The 16889-nt window shown below is 45.6% G+C and overlaps 2 protein-coding genes across 6 annotated transcripts in view; one reads left to right on the top strand and one right to left on the bottom strand.

The window, feature by feature from the left end:
- BRMS1L (BRMS1 like transcriptional repressor) overlaps window positions 1-3032 on the bottom strand; it is a 59961-nt gene extending 56929 nt beyond the window's left edge. Inside the window, exon 1 of the mRNA XM_032762833.2 lies at window positions 2771-3032. Coding sequence (XP_032618724.1) covers window positions 2771-2906 — 136 coding nt within the window. The 5' untranslated portion in view covers window positions 2907-3032. The remainder of the gene's footprint in view (window positions 1-2770) is intronic.
- A 10488-nt stretch (window positions 3033-13520) lies between these two features.
- RALGAPA1 (Ral GTPase activating protein catalytic subunit alpha 1) overlaps window positions 13521-16889 on the top strand; it is a 265890-nt gene continuing 262521 nt past the window's right edge. For all 5 annotated transcript variants that reach the window (XM_075065524.1, XM_075065523.1, XM_075065522.1 and 2 more), the window contains exon 1: window positions 13521-13781. In XM_075065524.1, coding sequence (XP_074921625.1) covers window positions 13676-13781 — 106 coding nt within the window. In that variant the 5' untranslated portion in view covers window positions 13521-13675. The remainder of the gene's footprint in view (window positions 13782-16889) is intronic.

The following is a 16889-nucleotide window of genomic DNA, read 5'->3' as shown; positions in this document are numbered from 1 at the left end:
CCAGAATTTTTTTGCAACAGATGCTCGAGGTGGGGTTGGGAAGTGTTCTGTCGAAAATGATTGAGAAGAAGAAAACCGCGACTCTACCACCAAGAAAGGCTCCCAAGAGAAAGAAGTAATGCGTAGTCGAGAAGAGAAGCTTGCTGTCAAATGAGGCCAGAGAACGCGTTATTACTCTAGGTCGGCGTTTATCTTGTGCTGACATGCACCTCAGGGGTGCAGAGAGTAAAGAAAGAATGCAAGGTACCAGGATGTTCTTGGTCCGCCAACCATTTAGTTCCGCATTACGCCTGGGCTTGATCCACCCCATACGGCAAGCTGATGGCTTCACGAGCATACGCCTGGGTTCCAGGTTGCCACCCTACTGGTGTTGAGCAGAGGGGTGGGAATGTGAGGCAAGGCAGAGGCTACAGTAAACGTATGAAACAGATGTTCCCCAGCTAAAAATACCCTAGTACCCTGGTAATCAATTGGCATCAGTCTCTCAGGTTAATCAATGCACCTGGAGCCAATTAAGATCTTTCTACGAAGGCAGTAGAAATAGATCTATTTAATTAGAACACCAGCCAATCAAAGGCAAGATAATCAGCGGCACCTGTGTTTAAAAAAGGTGCTACATCGCATCAGCAGCGATAGTACGAGAGCATGCTGTGAGGAGCTGGAGCTAAGAGCTGAGGAGTGAAGCAGAGTGTACTGCTGGAAGGATGTGAAGGAAACAAGCGTTATCAGGCCACCAGGGAAGGTCTGCTGGTGAGGAAAAGAAGTTTGGAGGAGGCCATGGAAATAGCCCAGGGATTGTAGCTGTCTGCTGCTTTACAGAGCACTATCAGACGCTGCATTCCACAGGGCCTAGCTGGAACCCGGATAGAGGGGGCCCGGGTTCCCAACCCACTCCCAACTCGATAGACATCAGGAGGAGTGACCTAGACAGACTGTGGGTTCCACAAGAAGGGAAGATCACTGAGGTGAACAAATCTGTCAATAAGCGCAGGACCCACCAAGGTGGAGGAGGAACTTTGTCACATGAGGTAGTGGAGTAGTAGCTTCAACTGAGATTACAACCACATTAATATTGACACTAAGGTAATTCTTATTAGACCAACTTGGTGGAAGGTATATATTATTCATTAACCCTTATGCTCAACAACAGGGGTCTCCAAGTCCCAGCCCATGGTCCATCTGCAGCCCAAGAACCTCCCCACTGCAGCCCTCAGGAGGAGAGATGCATGCAGCCACACTGCCAGCAATGTCTGCTGCAGATGCCACCCGCTGCAAATCCATTGGCTGGGGGAGAGGGACAGAGATACCATTAGTAGTTGCCGGACAGAGTCAGTCATGGAGGCAGCATCACTTTTTTCCACTATAAACAAGTCAAAATACCAAGCACAACTATCTGATGCACACCTTGCTGCAATCCTGAAGGTTTCAGCTGCTCAGTCACTGATGCCAAACATCAACAAACTGACAGAACTGAAGCATAGCCAGGTGTCTGGGAAACACTAAATACGCTCTGGCCAGCAAAGAATCATATAAAGTTGTATGACAGTTTTATTATTTCTAAGACATTCAAAATAAAAAACACAATATAAACGTGTTCTTTTCTGAACATCATATTCAATGACATTATCGGCCTGCTGGGGGGCTTTGAGGAGTGGCACTGGCACTAAAGTAAATTGAGTTTGAGATCCCTGCTTGACAGTCTGTCCCAACCTGCATTTAGTTCAGACCCTCTGATGTCCTTCCCCTAATCTGAAGAAGAGATGTGTTACTGGAAGGACTGTACTGTCCACCAACAGAAGTTGGTCCAATAAAAGATATTACCTCACCTACCTTGTGCATCTCATATCCTGGGCCAACAACACTACCAACAGGTAATTTCTTGAAAGTGATATGTGGTATTTTAAAAATCATATTTATTCCTTGAAAAGTCTTTTCTATGGAACTTTTGATAAGAAATGTTCTGCAGTTTCTTTAAACACCCATAGTTTATTTAAAAAGCCTAATTTGAGATGCATAATATTGTCTTGTAAGAGTTAGCAACTGAATGCCACACTCCTGGAAAGGGACAAGATGCTACAATGCTGTGTATGGGGAGGAAAAATAGTAACTCAAGTCAAGAAAGAGAGATAAGGAGAAGATGCCATGCAAGAAGGGAGCAGGATGAAATCTTCCACGTAGGGGAAGGTGAGAAAGGATGTGCCCCCTAGGTCACAAAAGGAGAAACTACCAGATGGGCAAAGAGAGCAAGAAGAAACTGACATGCAGAGGGAGTGTGGTGGCACGGGCTGTGGATCCATGGGGTAAAGCAAAAAGCTGCCATGAACAAGGAGTGAGACATATCCCCTTGGAAAGAGGAGGCTCAGAACGTGCCAGGCAACGGAGGAGGGTCTGTGTCCACAAGCTGCCATGCAGAGGGAGCAGGCCGTACCCCCGTAAAGAGGCGGGGGGTCACAAGTTGCCCAGCAGGGAAGGGTGTGGGCTGTCACCCCTGGCCAAGAAGAAGGGAATTCAGATACTGCCGCACAAGGTAGAAAGGTGCAGATCCTGCCGTGCTGGGGCAAGGGAGCGGGCTGAAGGGGGGGTGTGGTCAGAGGCGGAGGGGCGGGGTCAGATGCTGCCTTGCGGGGGCTGGGGCGGACTGCGGCCCCCACAGCCGGGGAAGGCGTTAACGGTCCCCCCCCGCGCAGTATAACTGCGCAGGCGGCCGCCCTTCCCTGGCATTTGCAAGCGGCCCCTGGTGCCCCCGCCCGCGGACCCCCTCCCCAGTTACCTGAGCTGTCCCCCTCCTCGGACACGGACGAGCTCTCGGTGTCCTCCTCCTCCGAGGAGCTTCCCTCGTTCTCCCCGTAATCCACCTCCATCTCATCGTGGTTGTTCTCCTTCTTCTCCCGGGAATGGACCGGCATCCTCCCCAGAGATGCCGCCGAGCCACGGGACCACCCGCCCCTCCTCCGCCGCCACCGGCTGCTCCTCCTCCTGCCCGCCCCTCAATAAAACCGCGCCATTCCCGCACGCGCCACAACGCAACCCAAGCCCCTGCCGCATGGCCCTTCTCGCCGCTTATTGGTGGATACCGGGCCGAGTGGGCGGCTCCCTCGCCAAACTCAGCAAGGGTCGTAGACCGTTGTGCAAAGCATCTCGGTAATTGTAGTTCGTTTGGAGGGGACTGTAGTTTCATAGCCGTGGGTTAAATAGGGGAGGTGCCAGGCTTGTGATGAGCACAGGGGTTAAGGTTGGGCAGGTAGAGGTGGTTAATTCCCACCCTCCCCTGCAATCCCTCTGGCGCCAAGGGTGCTGATCGAATTGAAAGGCTCCTTGGTGGTTAGTTTATGAGTTAGAGCTAGGAATACATGCCAGAGCTGGTTCCATCTCCTCCTGTCAGCCTTGCAGCATGAGATGGGTCAGGGGAGGGAGGGATGGATGGACAGGCTGGCTGGTTGACATTGGGTGAATGGTCACAGCAGTACCTCCTGGCCTAGACATCAGAACCCTACATCTGAATACTGAGCTTCAGTGTCACTTCACACAGCAATTCTCCAAAATGCTTAGAAGTTTTTTGTTTTGTCTTTTAACTGAAATTACTCGATTACCATTTACCTCAAATTAGCTAAAACATTTGTACCTTGGTCCGGACACACCACAAACATTTATGGTTCACCCTAGGCTGAACCATTTACCATAGGACTAAATCTCTCCAGTTTCCAATCTGGGGTTCAGCTAAGAGAAATTTGAAAAATGGAGGCGTCCCGGTGGTTTTGCTCAAAGCTGATAAACCCCATGGGAAGGAAGCAGCAAAGATAGCAAGGAAGGAGAGCACAGGGGGGAAGCAGATGACTGAAACCTTTAAGCTCTTAAGAGGGCTTCAGAGGACAAAACTTTTTAGGCAGATGAGACGCAGGGAGGGGAGCAAGGAGCTGTCTATTCTCCCTTCCCTGACTATAATGTTTTATGTTTGCCATTAAACATATAAGAGGTCTGTATTTTTTTCCACAAATGCATGCATGCAACTTTTCCATAGGGGATGAGTTGCATCTGTAGGGATAATCAGACCCAAGAGTTTCATTGGCTTCCCTCCTCCTGACAAAACCAGCCTTGGACAAGCCTTCCAGGTTCTTGGTTAAATTATTAATTAATAATTATGAATAAATTGTAACTCACCTTCACCTACAGTATTTACCTTAATGTGGAGTGCTGCTCCTTTAGCCATATTAGCAATTATGTATTTCATAGCTCTTTAAAATCATTAACCACAAAATTGTGAACTAATGACTAGCTTATATCTTTTTATACATAGCAGAGAAACATGTTGCACAGTCAGATCTCATAACTGTATAATAGACTTCCCCCCCCCCTACTTTCAGAATAAACACTAATAAAAGAAGTCTTCAAAAGAGTTTTGTAACTGGGTCCACGTAAGAATCCACAACACAAAATTTCTCTAGTCACTTACGGTGTGGACTGAAAGTTGGATATGACACCATGAATGTTTCCTTAGATGAGATTGGGATGTATTCAAAGATACCGCATGAAGTGTTTAACATCAACTGGAGTATTACAGGGGTTCTCAAACTGGGAATTTCAAACCACAGCTGAATCACAAGGAGGTGGCTAGTGGGATGGGTAGTGAATAGAAAACTGAGATTTAAATATGAGACAGACTTACTAACAGCTGTTTTATTAAACTGTAGTTAGAAAGACCTGTCATAGAATGTAAATTATTACATATATTAATGAGGCCCAAAAACACTGGGCCATATAAATCAGTTACTCATTCTCATATGATGAGGACAAGGAAAAATAACAAACACAAAAGAAAAAAATACAACCATCTTCTGGGTCGCTTAGTACTTGTCTTGTCTGTATATCCTTTGGCAAAACTGGCAAAACCCTCCTAGCGAAGACAAGGTCTACATAAAATACTTATTAATGGTTACAAAACACCATGAAAAACTACATTTTTTTGCTTTGTAATTAGAAATCTTCAGCTTCTCTAGTCCCCCAATGGGATCTCTGAAAGCAGCTCATCCTCTCAACCAGGAGCAGTCAACTGCTACAGAACCTAAAAACCCCGTAATTGGGTCCCCTGTTGCATTGTTAGTGATGCCTTACCTAAATCATTCTTGCTTTTTAAATATTCCCCCTTATACACGATGCATTGTCTTCTCCCGCAAGACTAACCCAACTGCTGCCAGTCCAGCAGCCTACACCAGCAAGTCTTGACTGGGGTCAGTATGGGGCATTATAGTATCAAAGACCATGTATCCAGGGGCTGATTAGTTACCCATCCTGGCTTATTAATAAAAACATATCACAGTAATGCTCCAGGACTCTACATCTTAAAAAACTGTTACTGCAGTATTTTGGAGTATTACTAATTAAATGATTTTGGTTAAGGGGAGTTAAACCACCTCTATGGGAAGAACAAGCTTTGTGGCCTAAAAAAAATTACAAAGGATCAAATGGAAAATATTTCCATTGCCAACCTCAGAAAGTAGGAGAAGAAATATACCTGTACATGTTGAGTGCTGCAAAGTTGAGAAGGCGTTTCTGTGGTGCTTCCAGTTTTATATGTACAATCATAGAAAAGTAGGACTGAAAGAGACCTCACTAGGTCATCTAGTCCAGTCCCCTGCACTGAAGCAGAACTAAGTATTATTTAGGCCATCCCTTACAGGTGTTTGTCTAACCCAGTGTTCTCAACCTGCAGCCCAGTTAGCACACAGCTGTGGCCCACTTGACATCCTCAAGATCATAACTAGGGCACAGCAGATGGGGCACGTGCCCCGGTCGCAGAGGTGGTGGTGCAAAAATGGGGCGATGCAGGATGAGTCCGAGCATCAGTGCTCCTGGCAGGATTGGACCCAGTTACATCAGCCCCCACCCTGGCAGGATCGGGCCCAGAAGCATTGCCAGGAGGTATGAGTGCTCAGCACCCCTCCACGCCACAGGATCACAGCAGCAGGCAGGCAAGGCACACTGCCTGGCTGGAGCGCACCCCCCAGCACTAGGACCGCAGCAGCAGGCAGGCAAGGCACACTGCCTGGCTAAGCTACCTGCAACCACAGTAGGAGACTAGCAGGTGTAGGGAGGGCGCTACAGAGGACTAGGGCTGAGGGGGGGGGGGGGGTTCAGGAGGCTGGTGCATGGGGAGAGGATGCAGGAGGAGGCTAGGGCGATGGGGAGGGGGATGCAGCCTGTGCATGGGAGAAGGACCCTAAGTGGGAGGGACTAGTAGCTGGTGGCAGTCCCTGGATGGGGGGCTAGATACTGGAGCACAGTCCCTAGATGAGAGGGGAGTTGAGTACTGAGGGGCAGTCATTGTGGGGGCTGGGCACTGGGAGAAGTTGCCGGGGGGCAGTCCCTAGGTGGGGGTCTGGGTGCATGGGGAGCAATCCCTGGGGGGTCCTTTCTGCCCAGGACAGGGCACCCTTTCCCTGCAGGGCAAGCATGTGTGCCAGCCTAGTGCTGGGGGTAGGTCTGGATGCTGTGGGGACAGTTCCAGGGGAGTTGGATGATGGGGTGCATTCCCTGGCGGAGGGGGCAGTCTGAGGAGGGGCTGAGGTGCAGTCCCTGGCTAGGGGGCTGGGTATATGTAGGGGTAGTCCTTGGCAGGGAGTGTGTGTGTCCCACACATGGCAGGACTCGCATCTTTGTAAGGCAGGCTCTGCAGCCGTGCTCTCTGGGCACTCAGACCAGCCTTGCCACCTACAGCAACGTGGAAGTGAGGGTTGCAATACGCCATGCCAAGTCCCACTTATAGTAAATTAATTAATTTTAATAGTTAATGTCTTTACTTATTTTGCTAATTTTAAATCTCTTGGTAGACATTTACCAGGTTGAAATGAAAGGTACTATATTGATTTCAATCGTAGTGCTGTCATATAACAAATACTAACAAATACTAAAACTTTTTAGTTTACCGCTACAGTTAGAAAGCTTTTCCTAATGTCTAACCCAAATCTCCCTTGCTGCCATTTAAGCCCATAACTTCTTGTCCTGTCCTCAGAAGTAATGAGAACAATTTTTATCCCTCCTCTTTGTAACAACCTTTTATGTAATTGAAAATTGTTATCCTGTCCCCTCTCAATCTTCTCTTCTCCAGACTAAACAAACCCAATGTTTTCTGTCTTTCCTCAGAGGTCATATTTTGTAGACTTTTAATCATTTTTATTGCTTTCCTCTGGACTTTCTCCAATTTATCCACATCTTTCTTGAAATGTGGCACCCAAAATTGGACACGATACTCCAGCTGAGGCATGATCCGTACAGAGTAGCATGGAAGAATTACTTCTCGTGTCTTGTTTACAACACTCCTGTTAACACATTCCGGAATGATGTTCACTTTTTTTGGAACAGTGTTACACTGTTCACTTATATTTAGTTTGTGATCCTCTATAACGCCCAGAACCTTTTCTGCAGTCCTCCTTCCTGGGCAGTCATTTCCCACTGTGTATTTGTGCAATTGATTATTTCTAAGTGTAGTACTTTGCATTTGTCCTTATTGAATTTCATCATATTGATTTCAGACCATTTCTCCAATTTGACCAGATCATTTTGAATTTTGATCCTGTCCTCCAAAGCAGTTGCAATCTCTCCCAGTTTGGTATCATTTACAAACTTTATAGGTGTACTTTCTATGTTATTATCCAAACAAATGATGAAGATATTGAATAGAACAACACCCAGGACAGATCTCTGCGAGACCTCAACCAATATGTCCTTCCAGCTTGATTGTGAATCATGGTAATTACTCCTTGATTTTGCTTTTCCAAAAGTTGTGTACTCACCTTATAGCAGATTCATCTAGACTTTATTTCTCTAATTTATTTCTGAAAAGCTCATATGAGACTATCAACAGCCTTACTAAATTCAAGATATATCACATCTACTGCTTCCTCCCATCCCTGTTTGTCAAAGATGGATATTAGGTTGGTTTGATGTGATTTATTCTTGACAAATCCATGTTGACTGTTACTTATCACCTTACTTTCAAACTGATTGATTGATTATTTGTTTAATTATCTTTCCAGGTACTAAAGTTAAGCTGACTGGTCTATATAATTCCCTAAGAAGTCCTTATTTCCCCTTTTATAGATAGGTATTATATATTTGCCCTTTTCCTGTTCTCTTCTATCTCTCCTATCCTCCATTAGTTCTCCAATTACATCCCTGTAAAGAAAATAAAAGCAAGTATACCTTACTATAACAATACAGTATTGGAGTTTGGAGCTATTACTATAGAATAGGGTAATATTTTTTATAGTGATGGCTGTCACCTGATAACTAGAAAATGTGAGTTTGATGGTTTGTGAGTGTATTCATGACTCATGCAATTCACAAGAAGATGATGGTGATGATTGCAGAGTGCCAGAAGAATCACAGCTCTAAAGTACATGTAAAAATATGAAAGATAACGTCTCTAATCTAGGTCAGATAGATCCAATACTGTATACTCACACCACAGATGTTGAGAAGATCAGTGTATGATAGACTATATGTTATTTCTTAGGTCCTGTTACAATTTCATGACAACTTTGCAAGGCTGCATCACCCCAGGAACAATATCTATTCACCGGCTACCTGTTCTTTACCATGTTTACTGATGATAATGAGAAAAATAGTTATATATGTTCTATAGTTATGCAGTCAGATACTGAGATTATGTAGAGGTGTGGTAACCATTCTGTGTTAAAGCAACGTTTTTGTTGGTGTCCAGTTTTGCTCCCAGTGATGCTAATAGGAGTTTTTTGCAATTGATTTCAGTGAGAGCAATATCAGACCCAGTTATGGAATAGCCTTAGTCACATCATTGTTAAGCTTGAGTGGAACTTTCTGTTTAGAACTGATTCTTTAAAGTGCTCTAAAATCCATATGTGATGTTGCATTCCATATGTTTATGGAAATATGCTTATGAGTGTGAATATAATGTAACTGGAATATGCTTTATGCAAAAGGTCTCTGGTAAGGTATCATTACAAAATTTATAATCTACTGAGTGTGTTCATCCTATTTGTATGAATGTATCATTATTGTATCTGAAGCTAGAAATACAAAGTATTACTCTGAAGTCCTATTGTAACTATGCAAAGTGTGGGCCATTAATGGTGGCTTGGAATCTTGATGGCTCCCATTAACCAGGAAAATTGGTTGTAACTGGCTTTGTTTACTTGCAAACCTTCCTGGGTAGGTGCAGGCCAACCCTGAAAGAATGGAGAATGAGGTCTTACAGTGACCATGTCACCTGGTACTGGAATCCATCTTAAACCTGATGCTTTTCCATTTAGAAAGAAGGGTGGGAACCCAGAGAGAGACAAAGGATTCCTGCCTTGTGCCAAAGTTATAAAAGGGGGTGGAACAGAACAAAGGAGTCGGCAGCCATAAGAAATTCCCTATGTACCACTTGAGCGGGAACTAATAAGAACTGTACTAGGAAAGGATTGGGCCCAGACTAAGAAGGAGTCTACTCTGTGAAAGAAGCTTATTGGAACATCTCTGAGGGTATATTCAGTTTCTTAATGTATTTGGCTTAGACTTGTGTGGTTTTGCTTTATTTTACTTGGTGACTTACTTTGTTCTGTCTGTTATTACTTGAAACCACTTAAATCCTACTTTTTATACTTAATAAAATCCCTTTTTTTATTATTAAACCCAAAGTAAGTGATTAATACCTGTGGGAGCAAACAGCTGTGCATATCTCTCTATCAGTGTTATAGAGGGTGAACAATTTATGTTTACCTATATAAGCTTTATACAGAGTAAAATGGATTTATTTGGGGTTTGGATCCCATTGGGAACTGGGTGTCTGGGTGCTGGAGACAGGAGTACCTGCTGAGTGGTTTTCAGTTAAAGCTTGCAGCTTTGAGGACATGGTTCAGACCCTGGGTCTGTGTTAGAGCGGAGTAGCATGTCTGGCTCAACAAGACAGGGTTCTGGAAGTCAAGCTGGCAAGGAAAACGGGCTCAGAGGTAGTTTCAGCGCATCAGGGGGTCCCTGATACACCACATGCAAAGTCAGATTTTCCTGAAAATTGTTATGCTGGTTGAAGGCAGAATTATATAGTGGTGTAAATTTGTGGCCATTTGGTCCAAGTGTTCCTGAGGTAAAGCCCTTCAAAAATGTATATGATTTTAACATTTTCATGTTTTTATAAAGCTTTTTACACTGAGCTAGGAAAAAACTGTGACCCTGATCCTAATAAAATCTATATAATTGATCTGCCCCTGAGCAGAGGGAGACTGGACCCAGGGTATCCCACCTGGGTTCCCTAACCACTGGATCACAGAGCCATTCTCACATGCTGTCTGTCTCTGGCCCAATGACTATTTAAGTATTTATCCAGAATGGAACAGTTATTGGGTCAGAGAGAGAGAAAGAGTGGGAATGATTCTGTGGTCCAGTTTTTAGGGGACTCATTTGGGAGGCAGGGATGCCAGTGTCCAGTCCCCTTGCTCCAATCACTCTTTCATTTTATCCAATGTGAAACAGCTTCACCAGGAGAGACTGAGGGAGCCCTGCATCTGAACATCCTATGGTTCAAGGTAGGAGACTCCTGTCTAAATTCTTTCTCCCCATCTGGCAGAGAGGGGAGAATTGAACCTGAATCTCCCACATCCCAGGCAATCACTACTCTAACTACTGGGCTAAAAGTTATAAGATAGGCACCTCCACTGCTTCAGTCTATTTTCTAAAGTGGGAGGCAGGTACCTAAAGTATTCCCTCAAGAAGTGCCTTAGGCATCTAAGCTCTCTGACTTTCCAGGAAGGGGGTTCCTCTTTGTGGATCACAAGAAGAGACAAGTGCCTCCCTGCAGACCAGACTTGGGCACTATCTCTGAGAGGGAAGTGGAACTTAGCATACACCTTTGTAGTCAGCATCTCCCATTGACTAGTTTAGGCAGCTCTGGGCCTAGCATGCTGGCTTTGTAGATCCTGTTCTGAGGTGCCTATCTCTCCCTATTCATTGTATAGGAAGGCTAGGTGTCTAACAGTTTTGTGGATTGCAGTGTTGTTCCTGTGGTTTGCTAAGTGTTGTGACACTCAGCACTGCAACACCTATGTCCCTTCATAAATCCCACCCCATGTGCTTACATGTTTGTAAGATCACAGCCTTAGCTACATAATGAACAGGCATATCTTGCCAGTTGTGCTTTGAATGAAGCATGGCTCTGCAGGAGTCATCATTAGCTTGGCCAGCATCACTCCGTCCTTACTCTAATAATTTGGTTATATATCCCTGTGATGAATCAGAGAAACAGCCCACAGCATGGAAGGGGTTAAAGAGAACCTTTGGGCCCAGCTAGCCCTGTCCTCTTATACCAGGAGCCAATGCCAGGCCAGGAGGGGAGAGAAAAGAGGGGAACCTGGCTCACTTTGGGGCTGACTGGTGAGGAGGGAGTAGTGGGGACAGGCATGCTCGGGGGAGGGGGCAGGCAGGTAGTGGGACCTTGGGGAAGGGGTGGAGTGGGGGGGCAGGACCTTGGGCAGAGCTGGGATTGAACACCCTTGGGGCAAGGAGGAAGCCAGCATCTGTGACAAGCACCATCTCCCTGGCCAGAGGAAGAGGCTTAGGAGCACCCAGCCTAAGACAGAACTGTGTAACCAAAGAACAGAGACCGTGTCAAGTTCTGACCCTGCCAAACACATGGCTGCCCTGCCCAGAGGAACCTGGGACCACAACAGGATGCCACCCAGTGGCCATGAGGGGATACTATTAGAGATAAGTCACCACTGCCATGCCTCACAATGAAGGGATGGCAATAGGAAGTAGCTCAGTGCAGTGAATGTAGTCTCCTTGCTGGGAGGCCCCCTACCCAAGAGTTGACTTACAAGGGGCCCTGGGCTGGGACCTGGTGGAGTGGGAGGGCCTGTGTTCCCCTACCTCCACCTCAGCCTTAAAGCCTGAGGCACCTTGATCAAGCCAGGGGCTTCATTTTAGTTACTTAAAAATAAAAGAAAAGGCCTGGCAAATTCTCAAAACAAAAATATTATTTAAAAAAATTAAGGTTGTGGAATTACAAAATGCATTTACTTGTCACACAATTTAGAAAACCAAGCACTTAAAAATAAAGAAACAAATTGTTAAGGATATCATAAATCTTGCACTGCAAGCTGATTGGATACATTATTCTTATTAAGTAATATATATTTAATATTAAAGAATCAACCTTCAGTGTCCAAGTTATTGTGTTATAATGAAATGTATTCTTTTATTATAGCCGCAAGATAATGTTGCCAATTCTTGCAATTTTACTATGAATCTTGCAAAGAGTTGGTATATTTCTTAAAGCTCCAGCTGCTGGGATCACATTATCACCAGAGAACCTCAGCTTTCATTTAAAAAAAAGTAACCTTTTAGCATTCATACTTAAGGCTATGATTTTGGCACATAAATTTTTAGTAAATTTCATGGCAGAGGTGTGAGGAAAAGACTGTTAAGTCACAAAAGGGGAGATGAGAGTCCACCCTGCACCCACACCACAGCAGAGATGCATGTACTGTGGTGCTCTGTCTAGTTCCCTGCTCTCTGGGCATTGCAACCTGGCACACAAGATTGCACTCAGGTTTGATGTGTCTGTGGCTTTTGCCTCCATCTACAGAGGAGGGATAGGCCTGCGCTAGGTCACAACATCTAGAGTGGTGAGCTGAGACTAGCCTTGCAGGACAGCAACTGCCACTGCAGAGTGAGTGCAGGACAGACTTCTTATAGACTTTATTCCAATTTATATTACTGTGAACATCATGAGCTCTCTGTCAAAATCACAGCTTTACTCACGGTTGCAGAAAAATGCTTGAAAACACAAACCCTAAATGCACCAGAAGTCAAATGAAAAGACAAAAAATGAAGGGGGAAGGAAATATTATTTTATGATTCATGGCTTTTAAGTCAAACTTAATGTTGGCGGGTAACTTATGATTTTTGAATGCCAGGTGTTGGCTATACTGCCAGCATCAACTTTTGGGGACTTTTTCAATATTTGGAATATTGATATTTTCCTTCTCTGGCTATTGTCATTTTGATGTCCTGAAGGAGACTCAGCATTGAGTCCTTATATCAAATGTCTTCCCTCCTTGCACCTGGTAGCTGTAGAGTCAAAAAAAAAAATTATTTTGCTACTGATCATAAGAAGGTGACACAGAGAAGTGTTAGCAAGAAATTGAAACTTTATTTCCTGACTCTCTTGGTGAGGGTTATCCCAGGGCTGGGGTCACTCTCCATTGGCTCCAGTGCCTGCTGTGACACCCCAATCAGCCCACGGATCCTTCTTCTCCTGCTACTGACCCAGCTCAGTCCTGTGCACTACGCTCCCCACGCGCTTCCCCAAGCCCCACCCCTTTGCCATCACCCTGGGCGCTTCCCCCTAAGCCAGAAGTCAACCTTCCGCCTCAACGTGTGCTTGGAACATCAGCCCCTCTGTGACGTCACGGCGCGGTTGCTACGGGAACTCCAGGGGTGTGCCTGACGGTTGTCGTGAAGCGACGGAACTACTAGAGCTGTGGGGGGAGCTTAGGCCCTGCCTCCGCGCCACTCCCCCTCCCCCGCCGTGTCGCAGCCGGAGGAGGCGGTGCTGCTGCTGTTTGCTATGTAGGGGGCCTGGTGCGGGCGGATCCGGAGGCCGCTGTCCGCCTGTTGAGAGCGGGGAGCGGGGCTCGATTGCCGGGTCGGGGGGTCCGGCGGGATGTTCTCCAAGAAGCCGCACGGGGATGTGCGGAAATCCACGCAGAAGGTGCTGGACAGTCGCAAGGACCCGCTCACCCGCCTCAAGCACCTGCGCGTCCTCATTGGTGAGGCCCAGGGTGGGAGCGAGGAGGCCGGGGGCAAAGGTGCTCTGGCCTGGGGGCCGGAGGGAGTGAGAGCGGCCGGGCGGGGCCAGGGGAAAAGGTGCCCTGGCCTGGGGGGCGTGGGGAGCGAGAGCGGCCGGGGGTCGGTACCCCAGCGTGGGGAGCGAGAGGGGTCTAGGTGGGGACGGGAGAAAAGTGCCCCGACTGGGGGGCGTGGAGAGCGAAAGGGGTCCCGGTCCTGAGGGGGCAGAGGGGTGGGGTCACTCCAGTCTGGGGTGTGTTACAGTGCCTTGTGGTTGGCGACCCAGGCTTGTGGTGCCTCCTGATGAGCCCTGGCTGGGTGCTCCGTCCCTCCCTCCCTCGGCTGGCGGCGGGGATTCTTGGCTCAGGTTCCTGGTTTAGAAAGACACAAAACTTAGAGGCTTGTGTCTGCCCCGCTCCTTGGGTGAGGGGCAGAGATAGTGGAGAGGATGGGCGATGTTGCCTGTAGGGGGTGGGTGGATTCTCACCCAAAGACAGGAGGGAAGGCCCAGAGCCTCAAACCAAACCTCTTTGTTGGCATGATAGTCTACACGGTTTTGATTAAGTGTAAATGACATTAACATTGAGTGTTTCTAAGTAGCTCGGGTCATGGAACATCTGCTTGGAACAGGGCTTTGCAGGCGTGCTTGGGATTTTATTCCTGTGGTCCATGAGCATCGCTCTGCCATTCCCTGAGACAATTTTTGAGGTGGAGTGAAGGGTTAATTAAATTCATGCCACCTCTTCTTCCCCATTCTTCCTCCTCCTGCCCTATTTCCCACCCCCCCAAGCCCTGTAATATAAAAGACTACAATAATGCTGAGTTTTTTGGAAGTTGAAATTCATTGGAAGTTGTGGATTAATTTGTCCTGTGAAAGAAATATATGCTAGATCTGTATAAGTACTGCAAAATTGTTTAATATCTTTGTTGAATAAAAACTGCTAATGAACTTTAATGGCATTTGTAACCACTCTTATCCATATTACATAAATGCTCGTATTAGCAAATTTTGTTTGTAAGGATTTTCGCAGTAACTGCATCACAAATACTCATTAAAATGTATTCAGATGTGTATTCATGCTGGACGTGTTCATGTGATCATCCTGAAAGCTCCCTTGGTTTTGGGAGTCCTTCAGTCAGAGTGGAATCAGCACTAAGCAGTAGCTTAGTACAAATAGCGAATGATAAGTAATGAATACATGACGCAGTAGTCGTGGTGATGATAATTTGTTAGAGGTCAGTAGGTTGAAATAACAAATACATTTGTAAAAATCCAAGTCTGTTCAAGGATACTTGGAGAACAGAAAAAGTGATTACATTTACTGCAAATAGTTAGCTGTGTCCTGTTTTTCCACCCTGAATTACATTGGGTGCAGTTGTAGGTCTGTCACTTTCTCTACATGTATTTAGAGCTGGATCAAGAAAAGTGACCTTGGTGCAACTGTGTTTCTGAGTTTTGGGGTAGGAGTCAATGCTCTCGGCTGTTATTATTTTGGAGGTGGGGGGATATAAGTTTGTTGTCCTTACAGTTCAAAACTGCCAAGAAAAATGGTTATTGATATGTGTTCCTCTAAATGCCAGTGCCAGGGTACAACTGTTAACATGTGGCAGCCTTACAATTTACAGCACTTATAATTACACTGTCTCAATTACACTGTCTCAAAAGAGGATACTACATCCTTGTAATTAACTTCTCTTACTGCTGGGGTGGTCTGGAGCAGATATCTCCCTATCCTTTAAATCATTAAATTGTTCTTACCTGTTTATACTGGACCAGTTGTGGCTTGTGCTGTGTATAAATATGCTATGTTATCTGCAGTTTATCAGCCAGAAAGCTCAATTAACCGGCATTTCTGATATTTTCCGATACAAATTTTCAGTCTTGTAACCGGGTAGAATACTGCCCAGGAAGTTATGCAATTGCACATTCTGTACTCTACTTTTATTCAAAGAGGCAGAAGACAAGTAACGTCATCTTCTCCAGCATTTGAAGAGGTCTGCAATAGGAACCAGTCTCACGAAGGAACAAAATGCAATTCTGAATTGATGTATTTGGTTACCCTTAGTCTGTGTATTGTTTTGTTTGATTTGAACTTCGAGTATTTACTTCCACTCCTTTGGAAGTTAGATGTGGTTGATAAGAAACAAGGGCTACAGCTCTGTTAGGAACATCATCACAGTGTCAGCTAATGGTTCTTAATTAATCTGAGTTTTTTGTAGTGACTTTAAAACAGATTAAATCAGTTGGGTTATCACAGCACCTGCCTGTTCCATTTGCCACAGTCTTAGGCTGTGTCTACACTACACAGCTTTTACTGACATGGCTGTGTCGCTACAGCCGTGCTGCTAAAAGTTGTGCAGTGTAGCTGCTGTTTGTTGGCTCTCCTGCCGCCAAAAATTCCCCCCCCAATATGCAGTGTTTGCATTGTTGGCAGGAGCGCTCTCCTGCCAACAAAGCGCTGTTCACACTGGTGCTTGTCGTCGGCAAAACTTTTGTCTTTCAGGGTTGTGTTTTTTTTTTTTTTTTTTTTTTTTAACATCTTCTTAAGACAAAATTTTGTCGTTCAGCTGCCAGTGTAGACATAGCCTTAGTCATGCATTGGACTGTACTCTATGTAGACAAAGACAGATTTGCTGGGTGTGACTCTGTTTTGCATTCTTTCTTCTTTTTTTTTTGCCATGATCTGGCTACAAAATTGTGCCGCCTTGCAGATGTGCTCTCCTACATATTTGTGAATTGGAAAAATGACAGGACTTATTCTGGATGCTCCTACTGGCACCTCCCACATACATACTTGACAATAAAAGAAATGGATTGCTGATTGTCTGTCTGTAGTCTTCTGTTCTGTAAGGATTACTCCTTCCCTTCACTCCTTAAAAACATGGCACGCACACGGTGCATGCAAATCTGCTGCTTGTTTACAAGACACTCTGACTCTTCTCCCATCCTCCTTTCATGACTGGTCTGCAGGACCAAATTTAAAAATATTGGTGCCAGTATCAGATAAGGATAACTGTCTGCATTTATTTGGTACACCAGGAGCTGTTCCTATTCTGAGCAGTGAAGTGTTGTAGCTTCCTGTTTACTA

The sequence above is a fragment of the Chelonoidis abingdonii genome, chromosome 4 (genome assembly GCF_003597395.2).
Source record: "Chelonoidis abingdonii isolate Lonesome George chromosome 4, CheloAbing_2.0, whole genome shotgun sequence".
Lineage (NCBI taxonomy): Eukaryota > Metazoa > Chordata > Testudines > Testudinidae > Chelonoidis > Chelonoidis abingdonii.
Note: the sequence above shows the minus strand (reverse complement) of the source record. Positions and strands in the feature narration are given on the sequence as shown.